Here is a 17,986-nt window from a genome sequence, read left to right on the forward strand (position 1 = left end):
CTTTCTATTTTTTCCTCCCTTTAATTTCACCTTATTTGATACCTTCTTTTCCACCCTGCCTTGCTGCCAACCTATCCCCTGTTGTGCGAAGTGAGAAAAGGGTTCACTTTGACCGCCTCAACACAGTCCCTCCAAAAGGCCAGAGATGTGCCAGGAGGGCGTCGACCATCCGAAGACGCTCCTGTGTCCCTAAAATACTGTCCAGACGCCGCTCGTCTATACCTAAACAGATCATCAGGTATAAGAGAGATGGATGGAAACATGGTACCGACAGTTTGTCATGGAGGTTTTCACTTCATCATGGGTTAAGATGATATATTGTTCCGCTGAAACCTGCATGAAATAACTAACTGAAAATAGGGATGCGTGATATAAGAAAAGATGACTAATCAGAGTGCTGCAATAAACCTATGAATAAAACTGATAATTGTTAAATGGACAGAGTTAAGATCGCACTCTTCTAGTGCTGACTATTCAAATTTACACTAGATCCACATTCATCTAACCGCACACAGGCTCACTGAGCTACAACCAGCTTAATGTTAATGCTGAAGCTGAAATTGAACCTACAACTTTGAAATTACAAAACACCTACCAAGTCCATTACTGGCCTCAGTAATTCAACAGTGTTATGGGGAGGATTTCATTGGAGGAGTCTATTTTGGCAACGAGAGATACGTGTGTATATTAGCGCTGAAGCAATAAATCATGATTAATCAAATATTGAGATTATCCTAAATTTATTAGTTAATAAATTGTTGATTGCCGTACAAAGACACTTAAACATGCCTGTAACTGACAGAACAGCCTCCATTGTAAAAAAGAAACATATGAACATTTTGCATTTAAAATAAACAAAACCTTGTTTGTCCATGAGTTTGTTCTATCCAGTGCTCCTCAAGTGGAATAGTTTTATTTTTACCTGGTCTGTGTTTTATAATAAATCTTCAGTAAGGAGCCTTTAGCTAGCCGATTGTTAATCCATTAATCAAAACAATTATCGTTGGGTTAAACAATTAGCAAAATAATCATTAGTTGCACCACTGATATATTTCTAAATCTAGGTAGATAGATAGATAGATGATAGATAGATAGATAGATAGATGATAGATAGATAGATAGATGATAGATAGATACAGTAGATAGATAGATAGATAGATGATAGATAGATGATAGATAGATAGATAGATAGATATATGAAGACTTCAATACAATTGATATTGCACAAAACCAAAATCTTTTCACTTTTTTTGCCTAAGCTCCATAAACCTGAATACTGCTGTTGTGATTCTATAGTTAAATTCTATTCCCAGCCCGCTGGGAATTTATGTTTCTGATACTTTAAGATATTTATTGCCCTCCCCTGTAGGGGTGGTAAAATATCTTATTTAATCAGGTAGTATTTCAGCTGTTATATACTGTTTATGACACACAGTCCTACTAACTGTGTGTTAGAACAATAGATGAAAGAGTGATTCGAGCTCTAATCATGGTCAAACAGTTATTTCTGCACATACATGGAATAAATTCACCACAACTTCTGTTCAAAATATGAGTTTATTAACAAAAATCATTCAGCTCCAAGTCAAACATATTTCAGTTTAACACTCTCAACTAAGACTAGTAAAACTCAACTAAACTAAACTAACTACTATGTACAAAGAGGAAGGGGAAAACGGTTGAAAAACATATTACAGTTCAAGATGGATTCTGTGTTTGAAACCAAAGTTTATCTGGAAGAATTTGGGATATGATCAAATTAGCTTTTCACTAATTTTAAAGAAATTGGAATGTTTTCAGACCAATTGACAATGCAAATCCATGAGGTGAATAAAACATTATTTGGCCAAATAATGTTTTATTAAATGATTTGCTTAATCAAGAACCAAAAACCTTTAGTTAAATGATTCTTTACCCTCTTTGAAATAGCTAGCAGTGAATAGACATCAGGATTCCACTAAATGACTCTTGGTCATACTTGGTAATGGAAATGTAATGAGCATTTGAGGAGCACATGAACACTAATGTTATATCAGTGTTTAAATCCTTAGTGAATAAAGCTTGTCTAAGCTTTAACAACAGCTCAACATATATTCCTGTAGCATAGCGTAGCATGCAGTCCATTCTTTAGCATCAATTAGCGTTGTCTTTACTCAGCAGTAAACACACGATATGATTAGCATCATCAAAACACACATTGCTTGTTCTGTCCCTAATCATGCCAGACCTGCAAACCTTTTTCCATGTCCGTTTGGAAAGCTTGAGTTTTATCCAGTTTTGCAGCTCTGCAGTCAGGGGTTCCTTTGTCTCAGTCTCACAGCAGGGGTCCTCTCAGTCTCACACCAGGGCATGGTCTTCATCCAGTTTGGCTCTGTAAGTTCTGAAACTCAAGAGAAATGTGTTGCAAAGGTTCTGTTTGCAGCAGTTAGGTTCTGAAGAGTTCTGACTCATCCTTGATGGTTCTGGGGATCTGGTTTCCCTGGGGCCTGCATCTCCACTGTGGGCCACAGTGGGCCCCAGCTTTGAGAGCTGGAGCAGAAGCAGGCTGGATCAGACGAGGGAGAAAAAGGTGAAGAGCAAAAGAGAAAGAATCCTGTGTGCTCTGTGGTTTTGTTCTGTTCTCACAGGGAGGGGGGTAGGTTTTCACACCTCTGTGACTTCCATGTGACTGCTTGTGGCTGCTTTGGCTGAAAAAGGGGGGCTGCAGAAGTCCCCCAGCTGTTATTCACCAAAGCTGCGTTTTCTTCTCTGGTCATCCTATCAGGATGAAATATGGACACTGCTTCCCAATGTCCAAAAAGTATGATCATGGCATATTGGCATAACACTGCAATAAAAAAAAACATGTTAAAGTGAGTGATTCTTATAACTTAGCTTTAAAAATATATGCTTTCAGTCACATTGACAAATTGAATTTGTTTTTATTGATGTGCTCATGGATCAAACAGGGAGACAATAGTTAATTAATAGAAACTGGACTAATATAAGCTGTCAATTCACTTTGAATAATGAACATACAATGGATTATTGACTGGTATCCTAGTAATATTATTTGACACTTTGTATGTTGATGGTTTTGTTGAAAAAGGAAAGTAAGTAGTTTTTCAGCACTTTGAGGAAATGTTTACCAGCTACAGAAACATGCTGCCAGTGGTGAGCATAGCCGCCTTCCAAGCAGTTGATCTGGGTTCGATTCTCAGCCGTTGCATGATCTTGTACCTTGAATAAGTCCAAACAGAAAAGCTGTTTTCATTGACTTCCAATGCTACACTAAGTCATCATAGCTCTGTACCCCTCTACTACTCTTTCTGTTAGTCCCTCTATCTTTTTGCTGTCACCACTGAATCTGACTAGAAAACTTACTTATTGATGGTTACTGTAAGTCGCTTTGGATAAAAGTGTCTGCTAAATGCATAAACATAAAAATATGACTATGTAACCTTGGAAGATAAGAACAAATAAGTTAATCAAAGTAAGTTGTTTAGAGATCATTTTCTTATCTTTGTCTTAAGCTTTAATCTGCTGCATTTAAACTGAATCTGATTCCTCTTTGAAAACTGTATTAAACAGCATTGGAAGTTTAACTTAAAAGAAAAGGCATGATTAATATAACACTAACATTTTAACTGGTCTTTAGAGTCATATAATAGCTTTTAGGATATAAAGCATGTGGAAAGTTGATACCTACCATAAAAGCTGATGTTCCTACAACCTAACAGGGTTAAAACTTAGGAAAAATGAACAAAAGCAACATTTTTCATCCTCTCAGGTTGGCTCTCTCTTGCAGCTTAAATGATCAGCAGATGTGTCTCCATTTGTATATTTATTTACTTTCCACAGATGATTTAAATATTCATGTACCATCATCCCAGTTAGTGTTCCACATTAAGATTCCCCCCACCTCTTTCTCTGTTGTGCATGACTCAAAAACCCTCTCTGCTCTTTAATGAAGCCAATAGTCCTGTTAAACATAGATGTGTGACAACACAAAACCACAGCTATAGTTTCCTTTTCGACAGCTTCTCACTTCTCCGTCTTCGGTTTCAGAGTTCTCAATGTTTATGACACATAAAGAATAGATTACGTTTATCATTACCTGTCCAGAACCAAACAGACAATGAAAGTAAAACCTGCTTTAACCCAGAAGTATAATCCTGAGGTTCCTTAGCTTTTCCTTATGTTTAATTTAGAGTAAGGCTTGTTCCGATGGCTGCTTCTTGAGAAAGGTTAAAGATGTAGCGGTATCTGCTCAGTTTAAACAGAGCATGTGTTGTTGCTCATTCTTTGTCGAGTATCTGGGAGGCAATCCTGATGTTTGTTTGGAGCAGGAGCTGAGATGTCTCATGAGTCATCCCTCATGTGAAGGAACCGTTCATTTTGAAAGCTCAAAGCGCAACGTTTTGTGATTTATTATTTAGTCACACAGATACTCATAATTGTAGCTGTTTTGGATTGCAGAGTCTCAGTTTGATTGCTTATAAAACCCAACGTGAATGTTTGAGCCTGAAGAGGAGGAGGAGTTCCACCAGGAGCTTTGTGTCTCTGCTGTTTCAGTACCTTTGTGTGTTTGTGTGCAAGTCCAGGCTTGTCTGAGTGCCCTCCTAATGTCTACAGTGATTCTTCTTGTCTCCGTCCCCTAAAGCTTCCGTTTCCTGTGGCGTGCCAGTGTCTTCGAAGAGAAGAACGTCTCTTTCCTCATAAACAAGGAGAGAATGACCTCACTGATAGAGATCTTTGGGGTTCTGGGTTGTTGGGGGTTTTCAGGCTGACGAGAACCAGACCTTCTGTCATCTTCATCCCAGATGTCAGGTCCTTTTGGCTTGAATTCTCAAGGAGACACTGGGACGTCCGCCAGCTGCTGACACATGCACTCAGCCTTATGGAAGACCCCGCTCTGAGCTCATGACAACAGTAGAAGTTAGATCCTCTTGTTCACTGTGCTCTCAGTGATCCAGTTCAGCTGGAGGAGATGTAGACGTTCCCTACAGATCGCAGTAGAAGTTTAGAGCCGTCTGAACCAGGAGGATCACCATCACTTTTCAGCTTTTGACCAACCAGGATCTCTGAAATACATGAGTTGGATTTAACAGATTCCGGAGGTGCTGATACTTTAGGTTTTGTCTTAACTGATGCACAACTGGCTCAGATATCAGGATATCCTTGATGGAAGTGTGGGTGTGTCATTTGTGAGGATTTGTCAGGGTTTTAACTGGATTACTGTGTTGGTGATGCTGATGGAGTCGACTCACCTCCGCAGGAACGGTACCTGTCAGGTATGACCCACACCCTGAACCCGTTCTGGAGGTCTCAGGACAGGTGAGTGTAAGCAGAGCTGAGTTAAAACCAAAATGATTCAACCTTAAAGTAATGATTTAGATGTGTTCCATTTATTTGGCAAATATTTCTGATAAATTCCTCTTTAGAGAAGATTTTGATGATCTTAAGAAGCTTGCTCTTTAAGATCATCCTTAAAGTTTTGCTCTTATTGTGAAGGCAGAAGGATACTCCGTCTTCCTGTTATCTTTTTTACAGACTCCTCCACATCTCACAGAAAACAAAGCTTCCTTTAAAAAATTTACCACGTTTACTATGAATTTATTTTTTAAACACCTGCCACTAAATGCGGTTAACCTTTAAACCAACCTTCAGTAACAGCTTCTACACCGAACAGTGTTTGGTAGTGCTTAAGACAGTTTTTAGTATTTTTACTGGTTTTGAACAGTAACATCTGCTCATCAACATCTCCGCTAAATGGGACCACAGTAAAATACTGGACCGCCTCAATTTTGGAGGTGTGTAGAAATCCTTTGATAGCTGACAGCCCACGATGCACTGCTGCTAAACCTCAGCAGATACCCTGTTTGTTCATTAGCTCCATCTGTTTAGATGGAGGAAAGTTTTTCCCCCTCTGCTGCCCGACCATTTATCCAAACAAAAACATGTTTGACCTGCAGGATGTGGCCCCTAGTTAAAGTGGTTCAGTGTTGCTTAGAGCTGAATGCTGTGTTTAGGGGTAACTGGGTTACTCATGTTTTTCAGTGCATGAGTGCAAACAAATCTGTTATCTAGCCTTTTATCTCCCCCAACCAGAAACCAGAGCTCTCTCTTTCTCCCTTTCCTTCAAGAACTTCTTGGTTATTCTCTTTTGCTTTTCCCAAACCTGTGTCTCTTTTAGGAACCTTCCTCTCTGGAGGAGGAGCACCCTGTACTACTTCACCCTTATTCAGCCTTGTGTTCAGCCTTAAAAGGCGTCCTGAGCTTGAGTCCTGAGAGTTTATCCCAGGACATTGTGCTCTCCAAACATGCTGCCAATGTGTGGCCTCCTCCTCCTCCTGGTTCAATACGGCATATTGTGCAGTTGCTATTAAACATGGAGTGTAATTAACTTGGATGTGAGACGATCTAGAGAAGGAATAACAGCCCATAAAGGAGATAATTTAAATTTTTTTTTCTATCCATCCACATTCTTGATGCTGGTGAAGAGGTCCCAGATGCTTCCAAACATTATGGGATATAACTGGCCACATTCTGTGAAATTAAACAGGAGGTGATGCTGCAGCTTTTATCAGACGATGGAGGGGAGTTTGGCTCTCTGCTGTCATTTCTTCTGAAGGGTTTTTTTCTGCTGTGACCCTTCTTTCTCCCTAATTGCTGCTTTTCTTTTCCATCACCAGACTCTCCCTCAACAGTCTGTTTCAGCCAAAGGTTTTGATCCTCTTTATTTTTACTGCTGTTATGTTACAACAACAAAATTCAGCAGGTTTTATTGGACGTAGTTAATCCCATTTCTAATAGTTGGGCCTCCACGTCTTTGTAATGACCATGAACTATGGCCTAGAGATGTGGGGTAAATTAAATCGGTCTATAAAAGATATATATATATTTTTTTATTAGGATAAAAGCTTTTGCATTTAGAGACTTTGTTAAATGTAAAACTGAACGTTTTATGTATAATTTTAAGTGTAAGATCCAAAGATTGTTTCAAAGCAAAGATTTTGTTTATAATTTTCCAGGTTGTGACATATGAAAAAAATACAAATTTAAAATAAATGTTAAGCAGCATCGTATCTCTGTTGCTGGGAAATAAACCAAATTCAGAGCCAAGTCACAGTTCTGTTTAAACGGGTTAAAATAATTAGATATGATTGTGTTAGAAATGATTTTGAATCTATTTTGGTACCTACTGTGAAAATGTACTGTACATTTATTATTGTTTAATCCCTTATCCTTTATAGATTTTTCAGCTAGTTCAAATTCTAAATTTTGTCTGATGTAGTGGGGATGGGTGAAATAAGCTTTGACTTTTGCCAATTTCCTTTCAGACGTTGTGAAAAATGTTGATTTGTGTATTTTCTATGCCTAAGATGTCTGAAAAAATAAACTTAACTGAACTCAAAAAGCAAACAAAATAGCTTATCATGTAATTATTTTTATTCTGAAGCACTTGATTTTATGTAGGGTTAATGAAGTAAAAGGAGCAGTAAAACAAATACTCACATTGGCTAGGATGTATTTACCTGTATTAAGGGGTATCAGAGGAAAGGAGCCTAAACACACCACACCCCTTCAAATTCTTAAATCATGAATTATCTACCTTTATCTTTGTTGCAATGATTCTCTTTGTGATGTAAAATCCCATAAAATACATACAAAATGTTGAAACCCCCCCAGAAAATTTGAATGTGTAGGGAGAATGTGGCCTTTTGTTGAATAATTTATGTGCCTTATTTCTTTATAATTTTCTTTACTTATGGAAGGATTTTATTTGTATGTCTGTTTTTGTCTCCTTGAACTCCAGTCGGCCTCGGCAGATGGCCGCTCACACTGAGTCTGGTTCTGCTGGAGGTTTCTTCCTGCTAAAAGGGAGTTTTTCCTCTCCACTGTCGCTACAAGCATACTTAGTGTGAGGGATTGCCTTCTAGTCAATGAGTCAATGTAATTAAATGGTTTTCTTTAGAAAGAAAACTTTTAATCAATTCGACTGTATGATCTGGTGAACTGTAAAGTGCCTTGAGATGATGTGCTGTGAGTTGGCGCTATATAAATTAATGAAATTGAATTGAATATTTAGTTTCTATTCAACCTAAAGTGATACACAGACTCTGCCAAAGAGTTGAAGTGATCAATTCAATGCTCCACTGATTTGAAATAATTTATATTTTACATTTTAATAGCAATAAACACGCAACTGAGCTCTACACTGAATATTATTTAATTTCCTTCATACATAACAGAAATTAGAGTTCCTTTGCCACATGCTTCTGTGAAGGAGTGACGAATTTGCTAGAAATGTTTCTACTCTGCATTCAATTCAGGCTTCAGTGCATGAGATTCTTACTAATAGAAGTGTGTCCTCGCTGCAGGGGCACCGCTGACTGGTTCGGAGTGAGCAAGGACAGCGACAGCACCCAGAGATGGAGGAGGAGGAGCCTGCAGCACTGCAGCCAGCTGTACGGGGGGCTGAAGGCCCAGGTGATGAGGGAGATGGAGCTGACCAGCCAGGACAATCTGTCACTGGCCAGCACTGAGACCCCTCCCCCCCTCTACCTCCCACCCCACCACCCCGGTCACCAGCGTCACTGTGGGATGCAGTGGGTAGGCTAGTATCTTTGGGGATTAACAGAGAAGAAAGCTTTTTTTTTTTTTTTACTTTCCTCTCCATCACATTTCCTCCCTCAGTCTCCCCTCTTCACTTCCTCATTTACGAATTAATACTTTCTGCCAACACTTTTTCTTTCCCTTGCCCCCCAGCTGGGGTGTAAAACTGTAAAAAATCTTTAATCTGCAAACTTCAGGATGTTGAATATAATTTTAAATAAAAATCTGTGTTAAAAATCTGTATAGATGTTTTAAGCTGCATTGATCTGAGTCCCATTCAAAAGTTTATTAAGATAATTTGAATAGATGCTAGGTGTAACATTGCTTAAAGACCTGAAAGTGCAGCATAGCACCATCATTTTGCCTCTTGGTTTTAATCGAAACAGATCAGTTAAAACAAGACACTTATATATATAGAATGAAGTCAAATATATTTTTTTATGTCCTGCTTGAGTTTAATTTGGATTACCCAAATCATTTATGGTTCCAATTTGGAAGAAGACTTTGCTATTACTTTCCCAAAAGTCCAGAGTTTATACATCAAGTTTAGTATGTTTAAAAAAAAAACCTTGAGAAACAAGGAAGGGGCAAGAAGATTAATGAACCAGAACAAAACCCCAAGCAGATCTAATGATCAAAAGACTTGTATTAAATAAAGAGTTAAAACATAAAACTCAAAGGCCATGATCTACTACTACTTTGCATGTATTAATTTGATAGCATGTGCAAAGCTGATCTACTAACTAGGTGCACAGAGTAAAGCAGCAGGTGTTAAAGTTTAACATGTGCCTTCATGAATTTGCAGAACATCAGAGCCTTCATTTGGAGGTGAGGGGGAAAACAAGGATTTTTTTAAAATTCCTACTCAATATTCCTTACAGCCTGTCCCCGAAGCACAGTTATGTTTTATTAAATCATTATTGGCTTCCTGTGGTTTGCAACATTTATTTTGATATATATTTCCTCTATATTTATTTAGAGATTCATTGGAGGTTAATCCAGTTGTTCAGAGCTTTATTCTGCTGTAAAAAGTAAATTCTATGATCTTTTAAAAATATTTTTACTGTTTTTTTTCTAGCACCTTAAAAAGCATTTTTTTGTATTGTTACTCTGCTCTCCTCATACCGGCTACAAGAACAATTCCCTCATCTGAACAGGGCAGTCTGCACCAGCTTTGCACCTGTTTTCCATCTACAGTGTTTATAGATGAATAGCAGCTCTTCAATTAAAAAAAATTTTTTTTTTGTTAATTTTTAAGACAATAACTAAACTAATCCAAAGAAAAAAAAAAAATAGAAATAATCTTGACAAGTGATCCATCTCCGTTTAAAGTAGATGAAAGAAAAGTTAATAAAAACTAGATATTGTTTTAATGAATTCTTATGTTTCTTAAGAAATCTTAAAGCAAAAAGCGATCAAACATTTAGGCTGAATGTAAAGTGCCACTGATATGCCATGTAGGAAGGAGTCAGTATTTGGTTTTGACCTCTTTGTAGACTTGTTTACTGTGGGCGACCCGAGTAGAGTTAAAACATGTGACTTTTAATTAGTTTAACTTTACAAACATGCTAATAACATTAATCCATCTCAATTCAGATATGTGTCGATGTTTGCGCTGCTGCTTCCTGTCGCAGTGTTTGATCAGAGGCGTCCCATGTGTCTGCGTGCAGATCGTAGACCCTCTGGCCCGAGGCCGGGCCTTCCGCGTGGTGGAAGAGGTGGATGGGCTCAGCGTGCCGCAGACTCCGCTCACACCGGGCACAGCGTCCCTCTGCTCCTTCTCCAGCTCCCGCTCTGCCCTCAACAGGTTGCCACGGCGACGGAAGCGGGATTCGGTTGCCGTTATGAGCATCAAGGCTGCAGCAGCACTAATGAGGGTACTTTTTACTCTATTAATAGTTTAAATAAAGGGTAAACTCTCGGCCTCTTTGATTAATAATTTTTTCAGATATCTGCTGGTACAAAGCTTTATTAAAACTCACTCATCTATTTTATAATTTATCACCTTTATGTCCCACTGCTACATCCAGAGGATGGACTGTGGCTCAGTGAGCAGAGAAATCATCCTCTAATATATATCTTCCTGTCTTCCCTAAGTAACCAACCAATCTGCCTATCAGTGACTGACTGTGTACCAATAAAGCATTAGCTTGTGCTCTTAATGCTAAAAAATGCTTAAACAGTTTTAAACCTCTATACTTTGGTTTAGATGCTCTTTATTTCCATAACTGCTTTGTAATTTATTCCTGGAAATCGACCAAGTATGTGTGTTCCTGTATGAACTGGCGCGTTATGTAAAACATCACGTCAGCCTGTGTGTATCTGTGTTCCGGAGATTAAAACCGTGATAAAAACATGTTACAGTAGAGTAGAGATGAGCCTCTCTGTGAGCTCGCCGCAGATGCATGCGAATAGGCTTGGATGTAAGATGGGGCGGCGAGGGGGACGGGTTCGCCTGAAGTGGGAGTTCCTATCACCAGATGGTCTGTGATAAAACACAACGAATGCTCAGCTCTGTGCTGGGATTGAGGTCAGAAAATACAAGCAGAGCTAATCCACTCACGCTCAGAGGCTGCTGCTGCATGCAGACATCACTGTTAGGAGATGTCCAGATGTGCTGGGCAGCCTCTGACTCCTTGACCAGAACCAGAATGGGACGTTCAGAAGGCAAACCTATAAGGACACTACATCTAATGTTAGAAAATATAACCTGAAAAATACCATAAAGCTAAAAACTCATCAGAGTAACTAATTTAACAACCCAGACAGCAGCATCGTTTATAATTAATATATTAAAAAATGATAAAGCATTTACGATTTTAGACTAACAGCATGTTCAATTCATTATTGCTGTTATAAGAACTAAATATGATGAACTTAAATGTTTTAGATGTTTTTGAGGCTGATCAGGAGCTCAGTGACCTTCCTGTTCCTCTTAGATATTTACGTTAGCTAGTCGTCTAGCAGGAATTTCAAAATAAGGTAAAATGTCTTCTGGTGAAACTTTTTTTTTTTCTGCGAGCCATTAATAATACACCTAAAGGCTCGAAACTGATCCCAGACCAGAACATTTTCACATTAGAAGCAGGTTCTGAAAGAGGATGTGCAGTAGTCATGGTTAACAGCCAGACCATAATGGCCCCATGACAGTCTGTTTTGTTCAGACTGGGGGGGATAAAGGGATTCTAATATCCACAGTATGTTTTATTTTGTTTTCAAGGTCTTTGAAACTGTTTTTTGTTGATAGATTCACATGCATCAGATGTGTAGCAAGCAAGAGAAGTTTTGGAATTGTCTAGTGTTCAGGTTTTGCTCATAATCAAACGCTAGACATGCAACTAATCCAGAGATAAAAAAACAATAATTAAGGCTTCAGAGCTTCAGTGTTTATATTAAGTAAAATATCTCATATTTATTTCCATGCTTGGTAGATTTGTATTTTATTAAATAAATTGATGCACAGTTAAAGATTTTTAAAACATCAGTGCTCTCCTTGAACAATGACACCACCACCATGCTTTCCTCATTAGGATGGAGGGCTTTCTTCTAAGTCATAAAACCTGATGACATGAAGTGATTTGTGTATGTCGTTGTAACGTCTAGGGTCGAACGTTAGGTGAGAACGCAGCTGGAAGGAGTCGCAGACGAAGCTTCATGCCTCCCAGCGTCTTTGACGAGGACACAGAGGATTTTCCAGATGAGCTGGACACCTCGTTCTTCACCAGAGTGAGTAACGCAAAGACGTCGTCTGCAAAACCAGAAAACTTTACAATAGAGCTGCAAAACATTTTTTCTTCTTGTTTAACAATTTTAAATAGAAAATCATAGTTTTAAAATCTGCAAAGCTGCCTTGGAAAGTTTTCTTTTACCAAAACTCAGTCTGAGATTAGGTGCAATTTATCTTATTGAAATTTTTCACCTATTTAGGACATTTTCCAGGAAGAAGTATCCAGTTTTGCTGACGATGTGTTTGAGACACCTTCTGAGGCGGACCTGAAACAGCTGGATGAGAGCGTGCTCACAGGAAGTGCCCTGGATAAGAACAAACTGGAGAGGACTCATCTCATGCTGTGGGCTGATGTTCTGAAATCTTTAAAGATCTGCTCAAATGCTGCACTGTCACAAAAAGAACTTTAGATATTATTTAATGTCCATTTCCTGATCTACACTCCTCCGTCTCAATCCAGGCCTTTAGAGAGAGGGTGGAGGAAGGCGAAGGATGGCTCTCTAGTCCAGCCTAAAGTGCGTCTGAAGCAGGAGGTGGTGAGTGCAAGCAGCCAAAAGCAGCGAGGACAGAGGATTACAGTTCCTGTGAAGAAACTGTTTGCCCGGGAGAAGAGGCCGTACGGGCTGGGCATGGTGGGTCGGCTCACCAACCGGACCTACCGCAAACGCCTAGACAGCTTCGTAAAACGGCAGATTGAAGACATGGACGACCACAGGCATCGCTTTTTATTTCTGTTCTTCTTTTAATGGCTGATGCATCAGTTTAGACTCCGACTTAGTGACTTATTATGTTTTTCAGGCCTTTTTTTACCTACTGGATCACATTCGTCCACCTGCTTATCACCGTCCTGGCTGTCTCTATTTACGGTATCGCTCCAATAGGCTTCACCCAGCATGAGACGGTGGACTCGGTAAGTAGCTTCAACAATCCACATAACGACTATTATTGGCTATGCACACATAGTTATTTTCATCTAAATGTTATTTTTTTAAGGTGCTGAGAAATAAAGGGGTTTATGAAAACGTCAAGTTTGTGCAACAACAGAACTTCTGGGTGGGTCCAAGCTCTGTAAGTGTTCAAACTCTTCAAATTATGAGAAAAGGATATAATAAAGGATTGATGGAGGGCTGGCTTTAATGGGACTCAAACTCTCAAAAGTGTTATTTGAAAATACTTTTAAACAACAAAAAGAGCAGAAATCTTTTTGTTTATATATATGAAAATATTTCATACATGCTAAATGTAACATTCATCCTCAAAGGTTTAATTTAATTATGCAATTTGGCACAAATATTAGAACTTATAAAACCTGAAGTATCTAAATGTTGTTAAGAAGTGAAAATGTAATAAAAACTTTAGATAAACTTGTTTAAACTAAGCTTTAGACAACTTTATCTAAAGCTTTAAGAAACAACTCAGTTGTTAAGAAACAGAAAAATAACACATCCCCAGCCTTATTTCTGGTCCATGTTGGGCCCTACTACACTAATCCGCAAGCATGCTTTATATTAGCAAGCTCTAGAACATTGCTGCTGTCGGGTCGGCTCTTCCTCCAAGAACGCCTTTGTATCTAAAATACCACTTAGTGCTAATGCTACATGTGTGGTAGATTAAACGGCCACATATTTAACGAGCCCCTTGGAAACGCTACCACTCATTTAGCTCTGACACTGAGAAAGATTATTCTGCTCTGAGCTTATTAGTGGGTAAAACTGGAAATTGGGAAGGACATTTCTGCTCGTCATGACCATCAAAATCACACTTTTTGAGAAGAAATTGCTAGAGACTTAATTATTTAAATTTACAATGTAAAGCAATGACAAGGAAAGTAAGAATGTTTATTTAGGTTTATCTTTGAATTGATTTGGAATAATTTTTTCATAGGCCTACAACTAACTTACACAGATCCCCTGATTCATTCACATCAGATATTTATTCACAGCTAGATTATAGGTTAGGTCATGAATCAGAGATTGAGCAGTAATAGCAGTAATTATCTAAAGTATTTATTAAAATATTACCTTTGAGTGGATGTATTCATTCATTTTTTTCCTTGTAAAGCACATTCTTTGCTTTCCACTCTGTACTCTCCATTTATACTACAGAGCAGCGCCCTCTGTTGGGCCAACATGGAACCTGAAGCCTCTGCAGGGCTCTCTTGTCTCCTTTATTTATTTGGCCAAAAAAGGCCTCCGGTGGATTAAAAATTAGAAACATGTACTTATTGCCTTAAAAAATATTGGGTCAAACTTATGATAACATTATGAACCGCCCAGTCAATAGAAAAGTAATTTATTGTTGTTTATTGTTGTTATTGCTTAGAGGCCCGTTTTATGTTTCCTCTAATAGTTATTATTTAATGTGACAGAACTTTTCAGTCTCTGTCCTTTAATTTTTCTAAGTTTTTGCTTTTATTGTTATTTCTAACTGAGTTTTGAATTCCAAACATTGGTTACCTTCAGTGAATATAAGGTAAAGCAGAAGAAAATCCATTGGATTGTTATATTAAGCTCTTCTTGCATAGTTAACCATCTAAAGGTGATTTTAAGTTATTCCTCTTTTTTTCACCAAACTTTTTTTCATCATTCATCACTTTTTCATCATTTCTCTAACTGCAGGAGGCGCTGATCCACCTGGGGGCAAAGTTTTCCCCTTGCATGCGTCAAGATGAAGAGATCCAAAAACTGATCCAGGAGACAAAAGCAAGAGAGAGAGAATCGGGCTGCTGTGTTCGAAACGATCGCTCTGGTTGCCTGCAGACATCACAGGAGGAGTGTTCAGTCAGTAAAACCGGCTTCTGATCATTTCAGTCACCCTTCTCATCCAGTCATCCAATAAAACACCACTTTCTGTTTGCCTGCAGAGTACCCTGGCAGTATGGGTAAAGTGGCCTCAACACCCCAGTGCTCCATATTTAAATGGTAAACTACGCCAGAATGGTTCAGTCTGCCATCAGGATCCCAGGTAAACCTATAGCCAGACAGTAACATTAAAAATAAATCTGAATCCTTTCTAAATTCTTGGGGGTTTATTTGGATACTATATCCCTAGAGGAGAAATTACAAGCAATTGGAGGTTTAAAAATCCACCATAAGCGAAATGTGCCATCAAAGTTCCTTACTGACTTTTTAATGAGTTTGGTAAAAAAAAAAAAAAAAAAAGGGAGCTTGGAGATCGTCTGTGGATTATTAGATATGAGGATGTTAAGGTGCATGATTGACATCTTTTGGAAAAACTGTACTGCTGGCTGGTACTTTGTTCAGAAACCAGCTGAATCAAGTTCTAAAAGTGCTCCTCTGGTGGCAGGTCTAATTAGTACAAATGGCCAGTATCTACAGCCTGACCAGATTAATTTAAGCATAAGAGGCGGGTTTTCACTATAATGCGACAGTTCTTCTCTGTAATCATAACAGACAAAGTTTCAGCTTCAACTAATTCATGTTTTATCAAGTGCCTCATTTCAACTGTCAGGCACGGTAGCGGAGGTATGATTTAGAATTGTTTTGCTGCCAGCTTTGAGCTGACCATGGGTTCCTCTGAAGCTTGGTCCAAACTACGTTATCAAATGGACAACGTTCACAAACAGGCAGCTAATCTACAAATGTCTAAATAAGAAGGAATCAGTTTCTTATTTCAAGGTGTTGTTAGAACTGTAATGGTATTAACAGAGAAAATCGAACCCGTCCCACATCCGATGATTACAGGTGGAAAACTGCTGCTGAATCACCTGTTAAATCATGCAACAGTTATTTATTTTACCTCTTGTTTGATCTAAGATGTCTTATCTGTTGTGTATTGTTGGATAATTACGTTGTACTATGACTGTAGCCTGGTTGCTGAAGGTTTTATATCTGTATCACCAGCAGATATTACTGTAATGTTTCCTTTTTCTGTTGCATGTGCAGAATTTGTCAGGAACCGGCCTCAGTTTTCCCTCATGAGTGGTCAGATGACATCACAAGATGGCCGGTAGGTCCCAGAGCCAGAAATTTCAGCCTTAAATGCTTTACTATTATTTAGTTACTGTTTTGTAACCTCTTAGTAAAGGCAACAGGCTCCCATAAAATTTATATTTTGATCAGAGAATTATAAAATATTGTTTCTAGATGGAACTGAAGTAACCTGAATGCTAGATTTTAAAAAGGATTTCAGTCACAGCATTTTGGCCGTTCTTCTGATGGTATCTGTAGATCTGCACAAAGTTCAACTCTGGGAACCACACCAACCTCCCCCACATAGACTGCAGCATCACAGGCCGGCCCTGCTGCATCGGGACTAAAGGACGGTGAGAATGGAGCGAGCTAAAGCTGAAACATCTCGTTTTCAATGTGAAAAGAAAACAGAATGCCAGTTTTTTTCCTGAGTGCTCGACACATTTCCTGGTTCAGGATTTTAAAAAATAATGAGGATTTATTTGTCCTGTTTGATGGCAGCTGGAGGGTAAAGCATGAATTTTGTTTTGCAGATGTGAAATCACTTCCAGAGAGTACTGTGACTTTATGCACGGATATTTTCATGAGGAAGCTACACTCTGCTCACAGGTAGATCCAGTCACTCTCTGTCTTCTTCCCTTCAATGCATAGTAACAGCTCCTTGGTTTTAAAAGCGCAAAACGCTCCTGATGGGGCTTTAACTCGCAACTGGAGCTTGGCTCTGCAGGTCTTAATGCATCACTGATGCCTCTATGTATGCTGGTGTTTCTTCTTCATTCTGTCTTCCAGGTGGCCTGTATGGATGATGTTTGTGGTTTGCTACCCTTCCTCAACCCAGAGGTCCCCGATCAGTTCTCCAGGCTGTGGCTGTCTCTCTTTCTTCATGCTGGGTCTCTGAACAGTTCTCTTTTGAACTCACTATCTGCAACGACACTAAATTTAGTGAAAAGGAACCAAACCTGAAGCTGAATGATGTGTCTTTGTGTGTCTGCAGCGTCCTGCATTGCCTGGTGTCTGTGTTATTCCAGATGACCGTGCTGAGAGACCTGGAGAAGCTGGCTGGCTGGCTCAGGATCTCCATCATCTACATGTTAAGCGGCATCACAGGCAACTTAGCCTCTGCTATATTCCTTCCCTACAGAGCAGAGGTACTAGTCTGTAAACTGCGCCTCATTTTGACATCTTTGTCTATTGTAACCACAACCCTCCACAAACCAACACCAAGGAAATGTTTCCTGTTAGAACTTTTAAACCATGTTGCTCCACGGGCTGCACCATTCAGTCAGATTTAGCCTGAAGTTTGACTAGACCATCGTAATACCTGAATCTGCCTGGATCATTATATCTCTGATTGGATGTCCAGGATGATCCAGGGATTTAGCTTCATCCTTCTTGAGATAAACTCTGACCTGCTTCTCTGTCCCAGAGCATGATGCTGACATCCCCATGTCTCAATGTGGGAATGTTGATGTAGAGCTTTAGTTTTCCTACAATAAGGAACTGTCTTAGTTAGATAAACTATTGTGGAAAACATCAGTTCAGACACACAACAGGCAGCTAATATTAAGGTGTAATAAACTCGTACATCAGTGATAATTATTTTAACAGTAGACATCTGTTTGTTGGCAGGTCTGCAGGTGGTCCATCTTTTCTCCATCCTCAGATGATTGTTTGAACAAAGCTTTAGGAAATGTTAAACATTTGACAGATTTTTTAGAGCCTATCCCTG

General features: G+C 39.0%; 1 protein-coding gene across 9 annotated transcripts in view; it reads left to right on the plus strand.

The window, feature by feature from the left end:
- rhbdf1b (rhomboid 5 homolog 1b (Drosophila)) overlaps positions 1 to 17,986 on the plus strand; it is a 35,040-nt gene that overhangs the window by 15,280 nt on the left and 1,774 nt on the right. For 2 of the 9 annotated variants that reach the window (XM_038274204.1, XM_038274205.1), the window contains exons 4-18: positions 92 to 238; positions 8,364 to 8,595; positions 10,269 to 10,475; positions 12,202 to 12,324; positions 12,526 to 12,668; positions 12,786 to 13,040; positions 13,124 to 13,235; positions 13,319 to 13,393; positions 14,944 to 15,105; positions 15,189 to 15,289; positions 16,231 to 16,294; positions 16,516 to 16,610; positions 16,791 to 16,866; positions 17,047 to 17,147; positions 17,252 to 17,405. In XM_038274204.1, the coding sequence (XP_038130132.1) occupies positions 92 to 238; positions 8,364 to 8,595; positions 10,269 to 10,475; positions 12,202 to 12,324; positions 12,526 to 12,668; positions 12,786 to 13,040; positions 13,124 to 13,235; positions 13,319 to 13,393; positions 14,944 to 15,105; positions 15,189 to 15,289; positions 16,231 to 16,294; positions 16,516 to 16,610; positions 16,791 to 16,866; positions 17,047 to 17,147; positions 17,252 to 17,405 (2,047 nt within the window). Of the gene's footprint in view, positions 1 to 91; positions 239 to 4,522; positions 5,317 to 8,363; positions 8,596 to 10,268; positions 10,476 to 12,201; positions 12,325 to 12,525; positions 12,669 to 12,785; positions 13,041 to 13,123; positions 13,236 to 13,318; positions 13,394 to 14,943; positions 15,106 to 15,188; positions 15,290 to 16,230; positions 16,295 to 16,515; positions 16,611 to 16,790; positions 16,867 to 17,046; positions 17,148 to 17,251; positions 17,406 to 17,986 lie in introns of those variants that run through there. The other 7 variants (XM_038274207.1, XM_038274208.1, XM_038274209.1 and 4 more) reach the window with 5 other exon arrangements.

The sequence above is a fragment of the Cyprinodon tularosa genome, unplaced genomic scaffold, assembly GCF_016077235.1.
Source record: "Cyprinodon tularosa strain WSP-4 unplaced genomic scaffold, ASM1607723v1 ctg90, whole genome shotgun sequence".
Taxonomy (NCBI): Eukaryota; Metazoa; Chordata; class Actinopteri; order Cyprinodontiformes; family Cyprinodontidae; genus Cyprinodon; species Cyprinodon tularosa.